At 51.6% G+C, this 16514-nt stretch overlaps 1 protein-coding gene across 1 annotated transcript; it reads left to right on the top strand.

Annotated features, from left to right (window-relative positions):
* The first annotated feature begins 3098 nt into the window (after positions 1-3098).
* On the top strand, positions 3099-16507 carry TBXA2R (thromboxane A2 receptor). The gene is made up of 3 exons (XM_006047885.4): positions 3099-3634; positions 8196-9048; positions 15787-16507. Exons 2-3 carry the CDS (start codon positions 8263-8265, stop codon positions 16030-16032), a joined length of 1032 nt encoding a protein of 343 aa, XP_006047947.2. The 5' UTR covers positions 3099-3634; positions 8196-8262; the 3' UTR covers positions 16033-16507.
* The last annotated feature ends 7 nt before the right edge of the window (positions 16508-16514 follow it).

Genomic DNA, 16514 nt, shown 5'->3' with positions numbered 1-16514 from the left:
GGAGCAAGGTCAAGTCTGGGGCAGAGCTTGCTCACCAGATGGGTGAGGCCCTGTTCTGGTCTCAGCATGCAGGCTGTGTGTGGCTGCAATGACCTGGCCTTTAGCAGGCGTTAAGCAGACCTCACACCAGCCGTACCTGACAGCATTTACATCCATTTGGGGAACAGACTCACAGAGGCCCACGTTTTCAAGCCTAGAAACCAGTTGTCAGAGTTAGAACCCAGCCTTCTCCAACCTCCCATTTCCAGCCTCAGGTTCCCTACCTGCCCCAAGAGGAGTCCTCCCAGTCCCAGTGTCTCGGTTCCTCCTCACTTCACTTCTGCAATCCAGGTGGCCTGTAGACCCCAAGGGAGACAGTGGCTCTGGGGGAGGGGAACAAGGCGGCCATGTCCCCGAATAGCTGGGCACATGTTTAGCAGGAGTCCCCAGTCCAAAGGGAGGAGAGCTGCTCCAGGCAAGGGTTCAGGCTGGGGCAGGAGAGGCACAAGGTCTAGGGGTCCCAGAAGGGGCTCTGAAGGTTCCCTTGGGGAGGGCCCTGCCAGGCCTGGGAGGACAGGGCTGCCGGACAGAGAAGGAAGTTGGGCCTGCCTTGCAGAGGAAAAGGCAACAAGTGCTTCCAGGGCAGTGAAGTGAAGTGAAATTCACTCAGTCGTGTCCTGCTCTTTGTGACCCCGTGGAAAGGAGCCCACCAGGCTCCTCTGTCTGTGGGTATTCTCCAGGCCAGGATACTGGAGTGGGTTGCCATTTCCTTCTGCAGGGCTTCCTGGGCAGGGCTGAAAGCAAGTCCAGGTGCTGGGCTCTAGGGCACTGGGGAGGCATAGAGGGTAAGTGAGCTGGGTGGGACACAAGCTGGGTGTCAGGAAGACCCATTAGGCAGACTGGAGGCACCACAGCACCCAGCTGCCCCAGGACCCAGCCCCTGCCCAGTGTCCACCCAGCATCCTTCAATTGCCCCCAACCCCCACCTCAGCCTCTTCCTGCCCTTGGCTGAGTGTGAGACTAAGAATAGATGCTCCCCGACTCCCAGCGGAAACCATAGCCCCAGGAAGCCAGTCCTGAGCCTGACCTCTGTTCCCACCATCTGCGGCCCCCCACCCCCACCCCACAGACCATCTCAACGCTTCTCACGACTCCCATGTGCCCTTGACCAGGGCCGGGGCAGAGACCAAGAGACCTCCAGCGGACAGCCTGGGAGGTGGGGGAAGCGCAGAACTCACGGTCAGATCCCACCTGCATGTGGCCTTGGACCCAGCCTTCCTGCCCTCCAGGCCTCAGTTTCCCAGTCTATAAAATGAGCATTTTCGCCCCCTGCCTTGCAGAGTCCTGCTGTGACCCAGGCACTTGCTAATCTCAAGTCAAGTGTGTTTATCTGACCCCTGCCCTGGCTGTTTACCAGAAGGAGCACTGTCCTTTTATCTCAGGGCAGAGGAAGTGGGAACGGAACAATCCTCCTCCATCTCAGCCCACCCTCCCCCCCAATCTGGAGTCCCAGCCCCACATTCTCTGCCCTCCTTACAGTCCCCTGAAGCCTCATGCTCTCTCGTGCTTCCAAAGTTTTGCACATATAATTTCTGCCCTGTCTCTTGGACACATGGAACTCCTATGCATTCCACAAAGCCCCCGTTCTCACAACTTCTGCCCCATCCCCACTCCAGGATGCCTTTCAGACTCACCTCCTGGGCCCCCTTAACCCCGTCTCTTCCTTTGGCCCTGCCCTGAACACAGGAGGCTGGGAATGTCTGTATCCAGCTTTATTTTTCTCCAGCCTGGGGGATCTTTGAGGGCAGATGTGGTTTACAGTCTACCTGGGGCTCACAATTGTCCTACCATATGGGCTGGGGCAAAGAGTTTCCCTAAAGGAAAGGCTGGGAGGAACAAGACTGCCTCCTTTGATGTGAGGAACATCAAGGCTTTACAGAGGAGAGAGCCTCGGATCCAGGGTTCTGCCAGATGCATAGGAGTCAGGGAGACTCCTTGTCAAGGAAGAGGAGTTAGGGTTAACCTGCTGGGGACTCAGACAATAGTATGGAAGAGAGGAGGGGCCGTCTGGAGGGATGGGGAGGCCAGAAGGATAATAGGTGGACCCAGTGGAAGGGAGATCAGGGCCAGGGCAGGAGTCCATCTTTCCCACTCAGAGCCTGTACTGGTGTGCCCCTCCCAGGCCCCTGAGGACTTGGTGGTGTGAGATCAAGGCCAAGGCAAATGGGTTCCAGCCCACTCCAAGCTGTAACTCAGGGCCAATAAGGCCCAAACTCACCCCTCTATGCCCCAACCCTGCCTTCCATGCATCCTCGATGGCCAGTCCCAAACCCGTGGACCTCCTTCACTCACCCAAGGCCCAAGGACTGTGGTCAGGAAGGACTTTTAAGAAGCTTCTCACTTTCCTGCACCACGGTCTGGGTTCAGCTTCCACGCCTTTGCTGTAGCAGCCCCCGACTGCTCACCCTTTACTTTCACAGCTTTGGGCCCATGAGACCCTGGCCCACAGCCCTGAGTGAGTCATGGGGCTTTCAAGGAAGTCCATCCTGTCCGGAGAGTCATTCCCAGCTTCCAGCTCCCTGCCTCAAGCGCGATCATTCCTGCAGTGACGGGCTCTGGGGAGCAGAGCAGAAAGCGTACCTCCCCACATCCACCTCAGGGGCCCAATGCCAGCCTAGGTGCTCCCAGATGCTCCCCCTAGAATGCAGCCGCCCACAGCCCTCCCGCTCACCTGCTCCCGGGAAAACCTGTCTGAGCAGGCTGCCCACGAGGCTTCCAGCTTCAGAGTGCGGTCCTTTCTCCCCTATGAACACCTCTGCACTTCCACCCCCAGCCTTGACAGGGGCCTCAAACCCTACACTGATGAAGCCTCTACTGAGGGGCCAGCCACTCCTCAACCACCACGCACCCCGCGTTCACCAGCTTTGAGCTCTGGGCCTCTGGACCGGGGTCTGGGCACCCTGGGGAGCTGACCCCGCCCCCGCCCCCTCTCGGTCTGGGGTGCTACCCAGACGGTAAATAATGCGGGGCCTGGCGGCTGGAGCGGCGCCGGAAGGGGGCCTAGCTGGGGCCGGCTTGGGGGAGGGGGCGGGCGGAGGCTCCTGAGGGGACGCTGGCCACCCCGGCCGCCGCGCCCCTGCCCCTGCGGCCCGGGATCCCACGGACTCCCCCTCCCCCAGGAGGCCGCGCTGTCTCCCCGGGGGCTGGGGGCGCCCCTTGACCCTCAGCAGCCAGGCCTGGGCGGGAGGGGCGTGGCCAGCGCGGGGCGGGAGGGACTGATGCGAGACAGACGGAAAGACTGAGAGACTCGGGCAGAGAGACTAGATCCAGCTGTAGAGCAGAGCCCCCGCCCCGGGCTATTTTTAGACCCCTTGGGCCCCTCTCCAGGCCGGGAGGGGACCTAGTCACCCCTCCTTCGGCCAGGGACCCCGAGCCGCCAGGCCCTCCGTCGGTGCCCCTGCGCGACGTGGCAGCGCGGGAGTCCTCCCGCTGTGACTCGGTTTCCCCAGGGGCCCGGGAGGCCGAGCTGCCCTGCTTCCGCCTCCGCACGCCCTTCCTCCCGCCAGGCATTTACGCGTGCTCCAGGGCCCAGGACGGCGCGCCTACCCCTGCACACCCCCTCGACCACCTCCAGCTGAGGACAGTTGGCCCTGAGGTAAGGGGCGGGGCATGAGAGTGGCAGGTGTGGCTTGAGTGCATCCTACCGGCCGATCCGCGCTGCCGTGGGTGTGTTCCCGTGGGCGGTGACAGCTACTAGGTGCTGGGTATCCAGGGGCACTCTTGAGCCTGGGTCCCAGTCTGGAGTGCTGCCTGCCCTGGGCACCTGCTGGCTGGTGTGAGCAAGAATGTGCTTGTGTGTGGATTCCCTGAGTCTGGGCCCGGCCACTCCGCGTCCTGTAGCGCTGCAGCCAGAGACAGTGCTGAGACGCTGGGTATGGCTGCAAGTGAAAGCACACGCCTCGTTGGTTGCGTGTCTGCACGCACACTCAGAGTTGTGTCCATCACTGGCTGCCTGGCCTGGATCGGTCCTGTCCCTCTGTCACCCATCTGTTCCCCTCGCCAGTGGTGAGCGCTGAGAGGATGCCCGCTGGACAGATGAGGAAACTGAGGCTCAGGGGACCGCATGAGTCAGGGCCAAGGCTCAGCTCTAACCCAGTCAGGCTGACTGGGGTGGGGACCTGGTTGGTGTCACAAACAGGAAAAGTTCCCGGAAATAGAGCCTTGTGGTGAGGGGAGGCAGGGGCGGGTCTGGGAGCTGCCTTGCGTGTAAGTATTTGTGTCTGTGTGGGCATCTGTGGCTTCACAAGGGCGTGCAGAGGGTCCCTACCCTAGGGCGTGCAGGTGCGTACCGGGCATGAGCTGGAACCAATGCAGTAACGGGCCTGCTCCCTGCATGTTCATGCCAGAGGGCACAATCCTTGGTCAACTGGGCAGCATTAGAGGACTTAGGAAATGTGGAAATGGACTGAGGTCATACAGTGCATCAGGGCTCCCACCTGGCTGCTCAGTGTGTGCAGCCAGGAGACAAGCTGTGAGCACAGCCAGGAAGCAGGAAGAGTGCGGGCACCAGGCTGGGGTGGGTGTATGTGTGTGTAAGTGAAGACTCAAAGTCTCAATGGCAAGAGCAGGTCGGGCCTGGGAAGACTAGCCCAAATGCTGGCAGGCAAGTCAGTGGCCTTGTTGTCCCCATTTCAGAAACGGGGAAACTGAGACTTGGCAAGGTCGAGCCCCCGCTTGACAGTGGCAGATCGGGGGCTCCAGTCCAAGCTTGTCTGAGGTCACTGTCGCCCCTCTGGGGGGAGGGTGGGTAGGCCCCTGGCGAGGTGACAGGCAGACAGGCCAGGGGGTGGGGTATTGAGAGGGAGAGGGACTTGTTAAAAAATGGATGGCTTGTGGAAGCAGCAGGAGGAGAGTGGGCAGGCAGTGATGGACCATCAGGCAGAGGAGGGGCCCAGCCCTTGGAATCCAAAGACTACAGTCTGCGAGGGACACCATGGTAGTGGGGGGGCAGCCTGGTGCCCATGCCTGGCCCAGCACCCAGGCCTCTGGGACAGTGGTGGCTGGAGCCCTCCCAGCCTCCCCGAGGTGAGCTGAGGGAGCACTGAATGTCTGTCCTGCAGTCCTGCAGAAAGGAGCCAGGACCCAAGAGAGAGAGATTTCTGGAACTCAGGACCAGCCAGTGAGAGCTCTGGAACCTCAGCCCCCTTAAAGTCTAGGTGCTTCAGGCCTCTGGGTTCCTGAAGTGGGACCTTGTTAGAATTCTAGAACCGGGGACTCGTTAGAATTCCAGAACCCTGGATTTTCCAAGTCCAAACCTCTCCCACTCTCGGGTTATAGGATCCTTGGGTTTGTCCAGGAAATCTGGGGTCCATGTTTCTCATGAGGCACAGAGAAGGAGAGCAGTTCTCCCAAGGGCCACACAGCGGTGCTTCTGGACCTTGGAGCCCTCCTGGTCAATGTGGGAGGGAAAGGGAGGCCCCTCCAGGTGCCCCTCCTGGCCCGCTTTCCTGGGGAACTTGAGCAGACTGCTATCACCTGAACCCCTGGTTGGGGGACTGGAAACCACATGCTGGGGCCAGAGGAAGTGGCGCCAGTTTCCAGTCTCCCCCAGGCCAGGGGCCCTGGGGTCGCAGTTTTTGTTTCCAAATATGGGAAGCGTGAAACAGACTTGGGGTCTATGTCCCTGGGTGCATGAGCTCCTGCACAAGAGTAGGGGACCCTGGGGCCATGAGATGCGGGAGGGGCTGGCAGTCACTCCAGGGTGAGGCAGGGGCAGTGACCACAAACACAGCCTGAGTCCCGAGAATGTTTAGAAACAACACATACCAGCTCCGAGGGAGGGAGGGAGGGAGCGCCCTGTGCCAGGGGGAACTCAAGTGCAGGTCGAATCTGAGCTGACAACAAGCACACCCCTTCCCTGGAGTGGAGCGCTCAGATGGCCACGCGCCGTGGAAAGGCCGCATCCCACCCTTGCTCAGGATTTAGTTTCTCACTCGAGGCCCCACCCCCACCAAAGTGGTGCTGACCTTGGCTGTCAGCCTGGGAGGGAGGCTCAGAGGAGCTGGATAATTTATGAGGCTAGATAAGGAGTTGCTGAGATGAATTAAAGAGATGGGGAGTGAGGTGGGGTGCAGCTAAGCACACTCGCTGCTGAGGCTGGTCACGGGACACAGCCCCAGGGCTCATCATTGGCCCCATTTTATCAGAAGGGAGACTGAGGCTCAGAGTAGGGAAAAGACTCCTCCAAGGTTTGTGAGGGAATTCATGGCAGTCATTTTAGAAAAATTCTATCCCTTTTTGGCTGTGCCTCATGGGACCTTGGCAGCGAAAGCATGTATGTAGTCTTACTCACTGGACTGCCAGGGAATTCCCTAGAAATGATGACCCTCCACACCCACCTCTCACCAGCCTCCGCCTAACTGCAAGGCTTTTGACACAGTTGCACACATTTGATCTCCAGTCAACTCTGGCTAGGCTGTGTGACTTTGGATTAGTTACTTAACCTCTCTGTACTTTAGATTCCCTGCCTCCGCAAAATGGGGATCATAAGACTCTGAGCTCTCATTTCAAGGGACCCTGAAAGGTTTGATCCCTGGTCCGGTAACTTGATCCCATATGCTGCAACTAAGACCTGGTACAGTTTAATTAATTAATTAATAATAAAATAATGTTGTGGTGGTTTAGTTGCTCTGTTGTGTCCGACTCTTTCGCGACCACATGTAGTCCACCCGGCTAGTCTGTCCATGGTATTCTCCAGGCAAGAATACTGGAGTGGGTTACCATTTCCTCCTCCAGGGGATCTTCCCAACCTAGGGATCGAACCTGAATCTCCTGCATTACAGGCAGATTCTTTACCACTGAACCACCTAGGAAGCCCAATAAAATAATAATAACTAAATTTTTTTTTTAATTAAAAAAAAAAGTGGACCTTTCTGGGCTTCAGCTGCCTGGAACCTCCATGACTCCCACCATCCTGCCTCCCCACCTTTGTCCACTCTGATCCTGCGGCCAATGGCCCCTCACTGCTGGCACAAGCATGGTTTGTGATAGGCACGCACACCACATGGGAGGCTGGCCCCACGGTGGCCCTGTGCCCTCCCAGCTGGATCCTTTTGGGGAACTGAGAGAAGACTTTTTTTTTTTAAACTTTACATAATTGTATTAGTTTTGCCAAATATCAAAATGAATCCGCCACAGGTATACATGTGTTCCCCATCCTGAACCCTCCTCCCTCCTCCCTCCTCCCTCCCCATGAGAGAAGACTTTTAAAAAAATTATTATTCAAGTATAATTACTTTAGAGAGCTGACTTTTAAATGGTGTCATTTTCTTTCTCCTCAAACACTGGTCAATTCATCCACACCCCAGTCAGACCCACACATCTCTCCAGTTTTCTCCCCCAGCCCCATACTGAGGAGTTTATAGCCCATTTCCTCCTGCTACTGTTTATAGCCCGTCACTGGGGACCCAGTTGCTTCCAGTGAACTGGGTTTTTTTTCCCCCGAGAATGGAACTGGATTTCAGGGTTTCTTTTTTATTAAACAAAAAGGGGGGGGGGAGGAATCTACATGATTCTAACACAGGAGGAAGAATGTCCCTAAAAGACCAACGGGGTCGGATCTTCCCCGAGGCCTTCATGAGGAATTGTGACCTCAAGGCTGACCACAGAGCTGGCCTGAGAGTCAGCGACCTCTGGCCGCCAGCCAGTGGCCCTCCCCACACTGCACGTGTCCTGTTTTACAGCAGTTGAAATCTGTCCTGGATCCTTCCTTCCATGAAGGACTCAGATGGATGACCCCCAGGGAACCAGAAGTTTAGAGAAGAAAAAATCATTTGCCTGAGGTCGCATAGTTGGTGTCAGGGCTAGAGTTCAAACCCAGAGCTTCTCAACCCTTCTCTGCAGCCTGGCAGACACTAACTGGTGTCTTCCAGGGTTCCCAGAAGACGGAAAACTGATCCTTGCCCTTGAGGGTCACTGAGCCTGGGGCAGGACAAAGTTGGAGCTAGTCATACTAGTAATTGTAATAGCAGGACTACTACTAGGAGTAGTAATAGTAATGCTTACTGAGCTGGGAGTGAGATAAGTGAGGAAAGGCATCTTCAAGGAGGGTATATTTGAGCTGGGCATTGAAGTTTGTGTAGGAGTTCACTGGGGCCACTCAGACTAATATGCAGAATGAATCACCAAAATCTTCTCTGCCGCCTGCCTCCCCACAGGTGTCTCTGAACCACCACCAGCCTTGGCCTGATGAAGTGGTGACCCTCCCTGCTATGCTCCAGAACCATGTGGCCCAATGCCAGTTCTCTGGGGCCCTGTTTCCGGCCTATGAACATCACACTGGAGGAGCGGCGCCTAATTGCCTCCCCGTGGTTTGCAGCCTCCTTCTGCCTGGTGGGCCTGGCCTCCAACCTGCTGGCGCTGAGTGTGCTGATGGGCGCACGGCAGGGCAGCTCCCAGTCTAGATCTTCCTTCCTGACCTTCCTCTGTGGCCTGGTCCTCACTGACTTCATGGGGCTGCTGGTCACCGGCGCCATCGTGGTGACCCAGCACTTCGTCCTCTTTGAATGGCAGGCCGTGGACCCTGGCTGCAGCCTCTGCCACTTCATGGGCGTCATCATGGTCTTTTTCGGCCTGTGTCCGCTGCTGCTGGGGGCCGCCATGGCCTCAGAGCGCTTCCTGGGCATCACCCGGCCCTTCTCAAGGCCCGCAACTGCCTCGCAGCGCCGAGCCTGGACCACAGTGGGGCTGGTGTGGGCCTCTGCGCTGGCACTGGGCCTGCTGCCCCTTCTGGGTGTGGGCCACTATACCGTGCAGTACCCCGGCTCCTGGTGCTTCCTCACACTCGGCACCGATCCGGGGGACGTGGCCTTCGGCCTGCTCTTCGCACTCCTCGGCAGCGTCTCGGTGGGGATGTCCTTCCTGCTCAACACCATCAGTGTGGCCACCCTGTGCCACGTCTACCATGGGCAGGCGACCGCCCAGCAGCGCCCGAGGGACTGCGAGGTGGAGATGATGGTACAGCTCATGGGCATTATGGTGGTGGCCAGCATTTGCTGGATGCCACTGCTGGTGAGTGGCGGGGGTGGGGGCGGGGACTGCCTAGGGCCTGGGTTCATCCTGAATAGATTCATAACCCTCAGGTTCTCATTAGCCCAAGAAAATGTGACCCCAGGGTCCAGGGGTACTCCCTTGAGTGAGACACAGATAACCCCAAACTGGGGGCAGGACTGGGGCAGAAGCAGTGTCCTGGGACTGAGATGCCCAGGGAGGGGCTCCCAGGCTCTCCCCACCCCAGGGAGGGTATCAGAGAAGACTTTCCATAAGAGGGTCGTTGGAGCTGGGGTTTTGAAGGAGGAAGAGGAGTTTACCTGCTAGATGAAACCAGGGAGGATATTCCAGGTGGAATCACTGAATCATTTCTACCTTGTGCCTAGTTCTGGGCTGGACCCCAGCTTTGCACAGATGTTCCCTGAGTCAGGTGAGTTTACTGAAGTCCTTCCACTGATTAATATAATTGGCCTTTTGGAGTTGTTATTTTTCCATTTCTGATTCAATCTGGACAAGTCTGAAGACCAGAATCAGATACTTGGTTTCCAGCCCATATCCAACAAGGACTTACCATGTGACTCTGGCTATGGGCTTCCTTCTTCCAGCCTCAATCAGTTCCTTAGATTTTAAAAGAAAGAAGAAAGTGTTCATTGCTCAGTCATCTCCAACTCTTTGTGACCCCATGGACTGTATAGCCTACCAGGTTCCTCTGTCCATGGAATTCTCCAGGCAAGAAGACCGGAATGTCCAGGGGATCTTCTCGACCCAGGTATCCAACCCGGGTCTCCTGCACTGCAGGCAGATTCTTTACCGTCTGAGCCATGGGGGATGATTTAAAAGGTGCCTGCCTCTCAGAGTGATTCAGGAGGAAATGAACTCATTTATCCATTTGTTTCTTCAACAAACGTTGATTGAACAACCAGCGTGTTGCAGGCTCTGGTCTAGATACTGAGCAGGGAACAAAAAGTACGAAATGCTTGACTTCCTGGAGCTCTTTGATCATGGTGGTGGTGGTTTAGTCGCTAAGTCGTGTCAGACTCTTGCAACCCCATGATCATGGGGAAGACAGCAAATAAACAGTGCATAAATAAATGACATGGTAGATATTAGGAAGTAATAAGGGCTAAAACAAAAACTAAATCTGTGGGATAGGAAGATTGCAAATTTGGTTGTGCTCTGTTTTGCTAAATGTTTTTACATGTGTCAGTGGTGGGAAAAGAAATAGAAGGGACCATAAGTTTTTGTGTGTGATACGTGAAGCTGCAGGCATGATGGGCCCCGGGGGAGCAAAAGTTACAGTATGATGCTTCTGGCTGAGCAATGTGCTTCTGAAACCCAGTCCCTGGGGTGTCCCTCCCAGGTCTGTTTTCATACAGCTGAGACCATTTCTATTTTTGTTTATTATAATTATTATCATTATTATTTATTGAGCAGCATCCAGAGGAGCACCTGATTCGGGTTTCCCCCTCTCTGCCTACAGCACCTCAGGGCTCCCATCTCCCTCAGGATAAAACCCCAAGTCCTCCTGCAGCCCACAAGACCCTGCGAGACCTTCTCCATCCCCTCCCTGCCCTTCTGTCCGCCCTCTCTCCCCCTTGCTCACTCTGCTCCAGCCACACTAGCCTCCTTGCTGTCCCTCCAACATGCCAGGGATGATGCTGCCCCAGGGCCTTTGTATGTGCTGTACCATCTGCCTGGAATGCTCCCCCAACCCCAGATCTCCATGTGAATCACTCCTTCACTCCTCCATGTCCTTGCTCAAATGTCACCTTCAGCAAGAGTTCCCTGACAAAGGTCTTCCTCAGCATCTTCCTGATCCCTGCCTTCCAGGCTTGACTGTCTTAGAATACCCCCAGATGACCCCTGCCCTGCCCTGAACCATTGCAGCTGAGACTCTGAAGGATGGATAGGAGATTAGAGAGATGTGTGTGTTAGTCACTTAGTTGTGTCCGATTCTTTGTGACCCCATGGATTGTAGCTCACCAGGGTCCCCATCCATGGAATTTTCCAGGCAGGAATACTGGAGTGTGTTGCCATTTCCTTCTCAGGGATTGAACCTGGGTCTCCTGCATTGCAGTTGAATTCTTTACCATCTGAGCCACCAGGGAAGCCTGAATAGGATATTTGTTGTTGTTCAGTCGCTCAGTTGTGTCCACCTCTTTGTGACCCCATGCATGCCAGGCTTCCCTGTCCTATCTCCCAGAGTTTGCTCACTCATGTCCATTGAGTCGATGATGCCAGCCAACCATCTCATCCTCTGTCATCCCCTTCTCCTCCTGCCCTCAATCTTTCCCAGCATCAGCATCTTTTCCAATGAGCCAGTTCTTCCCATCAGGTGGCCAAAGTATTGGAGCTTCAGCTTCAGCATCAGTCCTTCCAATGAATGTTCAGGGTGGATTTCCTTAGGATTGACTGGTTTGATCTCCTTAATAGGAGATAAGCTGCCAGATAAAAACCAGGAAGGCGTTCTAGGTAGAATCACTGAGTCATTAAATGATTCCCAAGTCCCCTTTGGGAGCCAAGTTTTTCCTAAAAGGCCATATAGTATCCCTTTTAAACACTGTCTCTGGGACAACCACACAGCTCTTCTATTGGGGTGTGAAAGCTACCTGGAAATGACTGGGCACGCCTGAGTGCCAAAAGTAGTTCATTTATGGACTCGGAAATGTGAATTTCATGTAATTGTCGCATGTCACAAAATATGCTTTCTATTTTTTTTCTCACCATTGACACGTGTAAAAACATTCTTAGCAAAACAACAAACCAAAACGGCACAAATAAAGCAAACAAAGCACAACAAAAACAGGTGGCAGGCCACAGTTGGCCCATGAGCCAACTCATGCTCTGAAACCTCCCATGGCTCCCTGTTGTCCCAGAGGAAAGGCCCATAGACACTTCCCTCCATCTCACTGGGGAAACTCCTGTTCTCCATCTGATTACCTCTCAAGCCTGGCCCAACGCCTCCTCTAGGCTACAACAGTGCCTCCTTGTCTGCTTGGTCACACCAACCCCCACCACAGAGCTGAAACCACCTGGGCATGTAAGTAGAGCCTGGGTCCATTGTGGCCACAGCACTGTCCCCAGAATTGCCCAGCACACAGTAGGTGCTCAGGAAACAACTGTACTATAGTGATTCAATATAATATTAATATTAATCATAGTATTATTTTAATTATAATTATGAAATATAATACCCACTGTAATAATTATTTGTATTAGAATTAATATATATTATAACAACTGTGATATAATTGTTAAATACTATATAATATATACTGTAATTGAGTGAGTGAGTGGGTGAAGTCACTCAGTCGTGTCCAACTCTTTGCGACCCCGTGGACTGTAGCCTACCAGGCTTCTCAGTCCATGGGATTCTCCAGGCAAGAATACTAGAGTGGGTTACCATTTCCTTCTCCAGGGGATCTTCCTGACCCAGGGATTGAACCCGGGTCTTCCGCATTGGAGGCAGACGCTTTAACCTCTGAGCCACCAGGGAAGCCCAAAACTATAATTATATAGTATTAATTAATATTTAATAATTATATCAATCATATAATATATAAGGAAGCCCCAGTTAACACTTAATAATTATATCAATCATATAATATATATTTATATAGTATATAATTGTTAAATACCATCAGTCTCCTCAGTCCATGGGATTTTCCAGGCAAGAGTGCTGGAGTGGATTGCCATTTCCTTCTCCAGGGGATCTTCCTGACCCAGGAATCGAACCTGGGTCTCCCACATTACAGGCAGACGTTTTACCATCTGAGCCACAAGGGAAGCCCCAACATATAACTATAATTATATATATTCATAAAATGGGAAAGACTAGGGATCTCTTCAAGAAAATCAGAGCTATCAAAGGAACATTTCATGCAAAGATGAGCTTGATAAAGGACAGAAATGGTATGGACCTAACAGAAGCAGAAGATACTAAGAAGAGATGGCAAGAATACACAGAAGAACTGTACAAAAAGGATCTTCACGACCCAGATAATCACGATGGTGTGATCACTGACCTAGAGCCAGACATCCTGGAATGTGAAGTCAAGTGGGCCTTAGAAAGCATCACTACGAACAAAGCTAGTGGAGGTGATGGAATTCCAGTTGAGCTCTTTCAAATCCTGAAAGATGATGCTGTGAAAGTGCTGCACTCAATATGCCAGTAAATTTGGAAGACTCAGCAGTGGCCACAGGACTGGAAAAGGTCGGTTTTCATTCCAATCCCAAAGAAAGGCAATGCCAAAGAATGCTCAAACTACCGCACAATTGCACTCATCTCACATGCTAGTAAAGTAATGCTCAAAATTCTCCAAGCCAGGCTTCAGCACTATGTGAACCATGAACTTCCTGATGTTCAGCTGGTTTTAGAAAAGGCAGAGGAACCAGAGATCAAATTGCCAACATCTGCTGGATCATGGAAAAAGCAAGAGAGTTCCAGAAAAACATCTATTTCTGCTTTATTGACTATGCCAAAGCCTTTGACTGTGTGGATCACAATAAACTGTGGAAAATTCTGAAAGAGATGGGAATACCAGACCACCTGATCTGCCTCTTGAGAAATTTGTATGCAGGTCAGGAAACAACAGTTAGAACTGGACATGGAACAACAGACTGGTTCCAAATAGGAAAAGGAGTATGTCAAGGCTGTATATTGTCACCCTGTTTATTTAATTTATATGCAGAGTACATCATGAGAAATGCTGGACTGGAAGAAGCACAAGCTGGAATCAAGATTGCCGGGAGAAATATCAATAACCTCAGATATGCAGATGACACCACCCTTATGGCAGAAAGTGAAGAGGAACTCAAAAGCCTCTTGATGAAAGTGAAAGTGGAGAGTGAAAAAGTTGGCTTAAAGCTCAACATTCAGAAAACGAAGATCATGGCATCCGGTCCCATCACTTCATGGGAAATAGATGGGGAAACAGTGGAAACAGTGTCAGACTTTATTTTGGGGGGCTCCAAAATCACTGCAGATGGTGACTGCAGCTATGAAATTAAAAGACGCTTACTCCTTGGAAGGAAAATGATGACCAACCTAGATAGCATATTCAAAAGCAGAGACATTACTTTGCCAACAAAGTTTCGTCTAGTCAAGGCTATGGTTTTTCCTGTGGTCATGTATGGATGTGAGAGTTGGACTGTGAAGAAGGCTGAGCACCGAAGAATTGATGCTTTTGAACTGTGGTATTGGAGAAGACTGTTGAGAGTCCCTTGGACTGCAAGGAGATCCAACCGGTCCATTCTGAAGGAGATCAGCCCTGGGATTTCTTTGGAAGGAATGATGCTAAAGCTGAAACTCCAGTACTTTGGCCACCTCATGCGAAGAGTTGACTCATTGGAAAAGACTGATGCTGGGAGGGATTGGGGGCAGGAGGAGAAGGGGACGACAGAGGATGAGATGGCTGGATGGCATCACTGACTCGATGGATGTGAGTCTGAGTGAACTCCGGGAGTTGGTGATGGACAGGGAGGCCTTGCGTGCTGCGATTCATGGGGTCGCAAAGAGTCGGACACGACTGAGCGACTGATCTGATCTGATAATTAATTATATCAATTATTATATAATAAATTATTATATATTATATAACTGTTAAATACTATATAACATATAGCTATAATTAGGGGGTTTCCCCAGTGGCTCAGCAGGTAAGGAATCTGTCTACAATGCAGGAGGTGCTGGTTCAGTTCCTGGGTCAGGAAGATCTTCTGAAGAAGGGAATGGCAACCCACACTAATATTCTTGCCTGAAAAAAAGCCCATGGACAGAGGAGCCTGGTAGGCCATAGTCCATGGGGTCACAAACAGTTGGACATGACTGAGCAAAACTATTATAATTACATATTATTAATTAATATTTAATATATCGATCATTATATAGTATATAACTGTTAAATACTATATAGCATATAATACATATTTTTAATTAATATTTAATATATCGATCATTATATAGTATATAATATATATTATATAATTGTTGAATACTATATAACATATAACTATGTTATTAATGAATACTTAGTAATTAGATCACTCATGTAATACATAGTCACATTACAATTATATATTATATAATTAATTACATATATAATTTTAAATACCATATAATAATATGGTTATAATTAACAATATATTATTAGGTAACTATATTATTATATCTATAGTTATTTGTAAATTAGTGTATATAATAATTTGTATCTTATATTACATATTATGTAATATTAAACATAAATCCAATATTTAATAATCTATATTAAACTTACTATGTTTAACATAAAAATTATTTAATATAAAATTTTTGTCATAGAATTTTATAAACTATAAATTTCAATGTAATATAAAGTGACAAAATAACATAAAATTTAATTATTTAATATAAATCTTATACCATAATTTGATATATTATTATATATAGTATGTATATTTGATATATGTAAAGTTTATATAAAATATGTGTTTAATAGAATAATAACACTGGCAGTCACAGTGATTCCACCTGTTCGCACCTGCAAGTCCTCTTTGTCCACCGTGTTTAATCATGTCCAGGGAAGGAGCAGGAAAAGTGTGCTATTTTGCAGCCACATCAGCTGAAGCTCAGAGAAGTTAGACAGATATCCTGAAGGTCACACAGCAGGAACAGAATCAGCACTGGATCTCAGGGGACAGCAGGTGGCACAGGCAGGTGCTGGTGGAGGGCAGGGCTGGCTGCCAGCCTGGCCCCTGGCTGACTGCTCTGGCCCCCGGCAGGTCTTCATCGCCCAGACGGTGCTGCAGAGCCCACCCGCCATGAGCCCGACGGGGCAGCTGTCCCGCCTCACAGAGCGGCAGCTGCTCATCTACCTGCGAGTGGCCACCTGGAACCAGATCCTCGACCCTTGGGTGTACATCCTGTTTCGCCGGGCAGTGATCCAGCGCTTCTACCCTCGCCTGAGCACCCGGTCCCGGTCACTGTCCCTGCAGCCCCAGCTCACCCGCAGGTCAACGATACACTAAGCTGGACGCTCCGGAAGGACAGGGCACCCTGCCAGAATGTCCCCCACCAGACCTTTATCCTCCCTGTCGGTCGCTTCTGTCTGTCCTGATGCCCAGGAGCCAAGAGTGCAGCATAGACAGAGGGTTTCAACAACAAAATTGTGTGCTATCTTCCATCAGCCCCAGGGATGCCCCCAAGTCTTCCCTGACTCCCCTTTCCAAAGCCCTTCCCCTCTCTCAGCCCCTTCTTTGAGTCCTCTCCCAACCCTAGGAAGGATGTGACGGTGCTAGGCAGGTATCTGGAGGAAATCAGACTTGTAAGCTTCCCCTTGCAGAAATCCTCCAAAAATAAGGGGCTCCAACCCCTGAATCTGACCTGCTTACTGGGGTATGGTTGATTCCCTTTGACATCCCAATTCAAGAAGGCTCTGTCTAGAAAGGTTGAATGCCAACAGACCCCCTCTCTTGCCAAAATATAATCTCCACCTCAGCTTTATTTTCCT

This window comes from Bubalus bubalis, chromosome 9 (genome assembly GCF_019923935.1).
Source record: "Bubalus bubalis isolate 160015118507 breed Murrah chromosome 9, NDDB_SH_1, whole genome shotgun sequence".
NCBI classification, from domain to species: Eukaryota; Metazoa; Chordata; class Mammalia; order Artiodactyla; family Bovidae; genus Bubalus; species Bubalus bubalis.
The sequence above is the reverse complement of the archived record's forward strand: the minus strand, read 5'-3'. Positions and strand labels throughout refer to the sequence as shown.

Bases quoted from the DNA above. Each gene is read 5' to 3' on its own strand.
- TBXA2R (XM_006047885.4), top strand. From the start codon at position 8,263: ATGTGGCCCAATGCCAGTTCTCTGGGGCCCTGTTTCCGGCCTATGAAC. The intron at 9,049-15,786 runs GTGAGTGGCGGG...GGCCCCCGGCAG, and splicing joins TTTGCTGGATGCCACTGCTG to GTCTTCATCGCCCAGACGGT.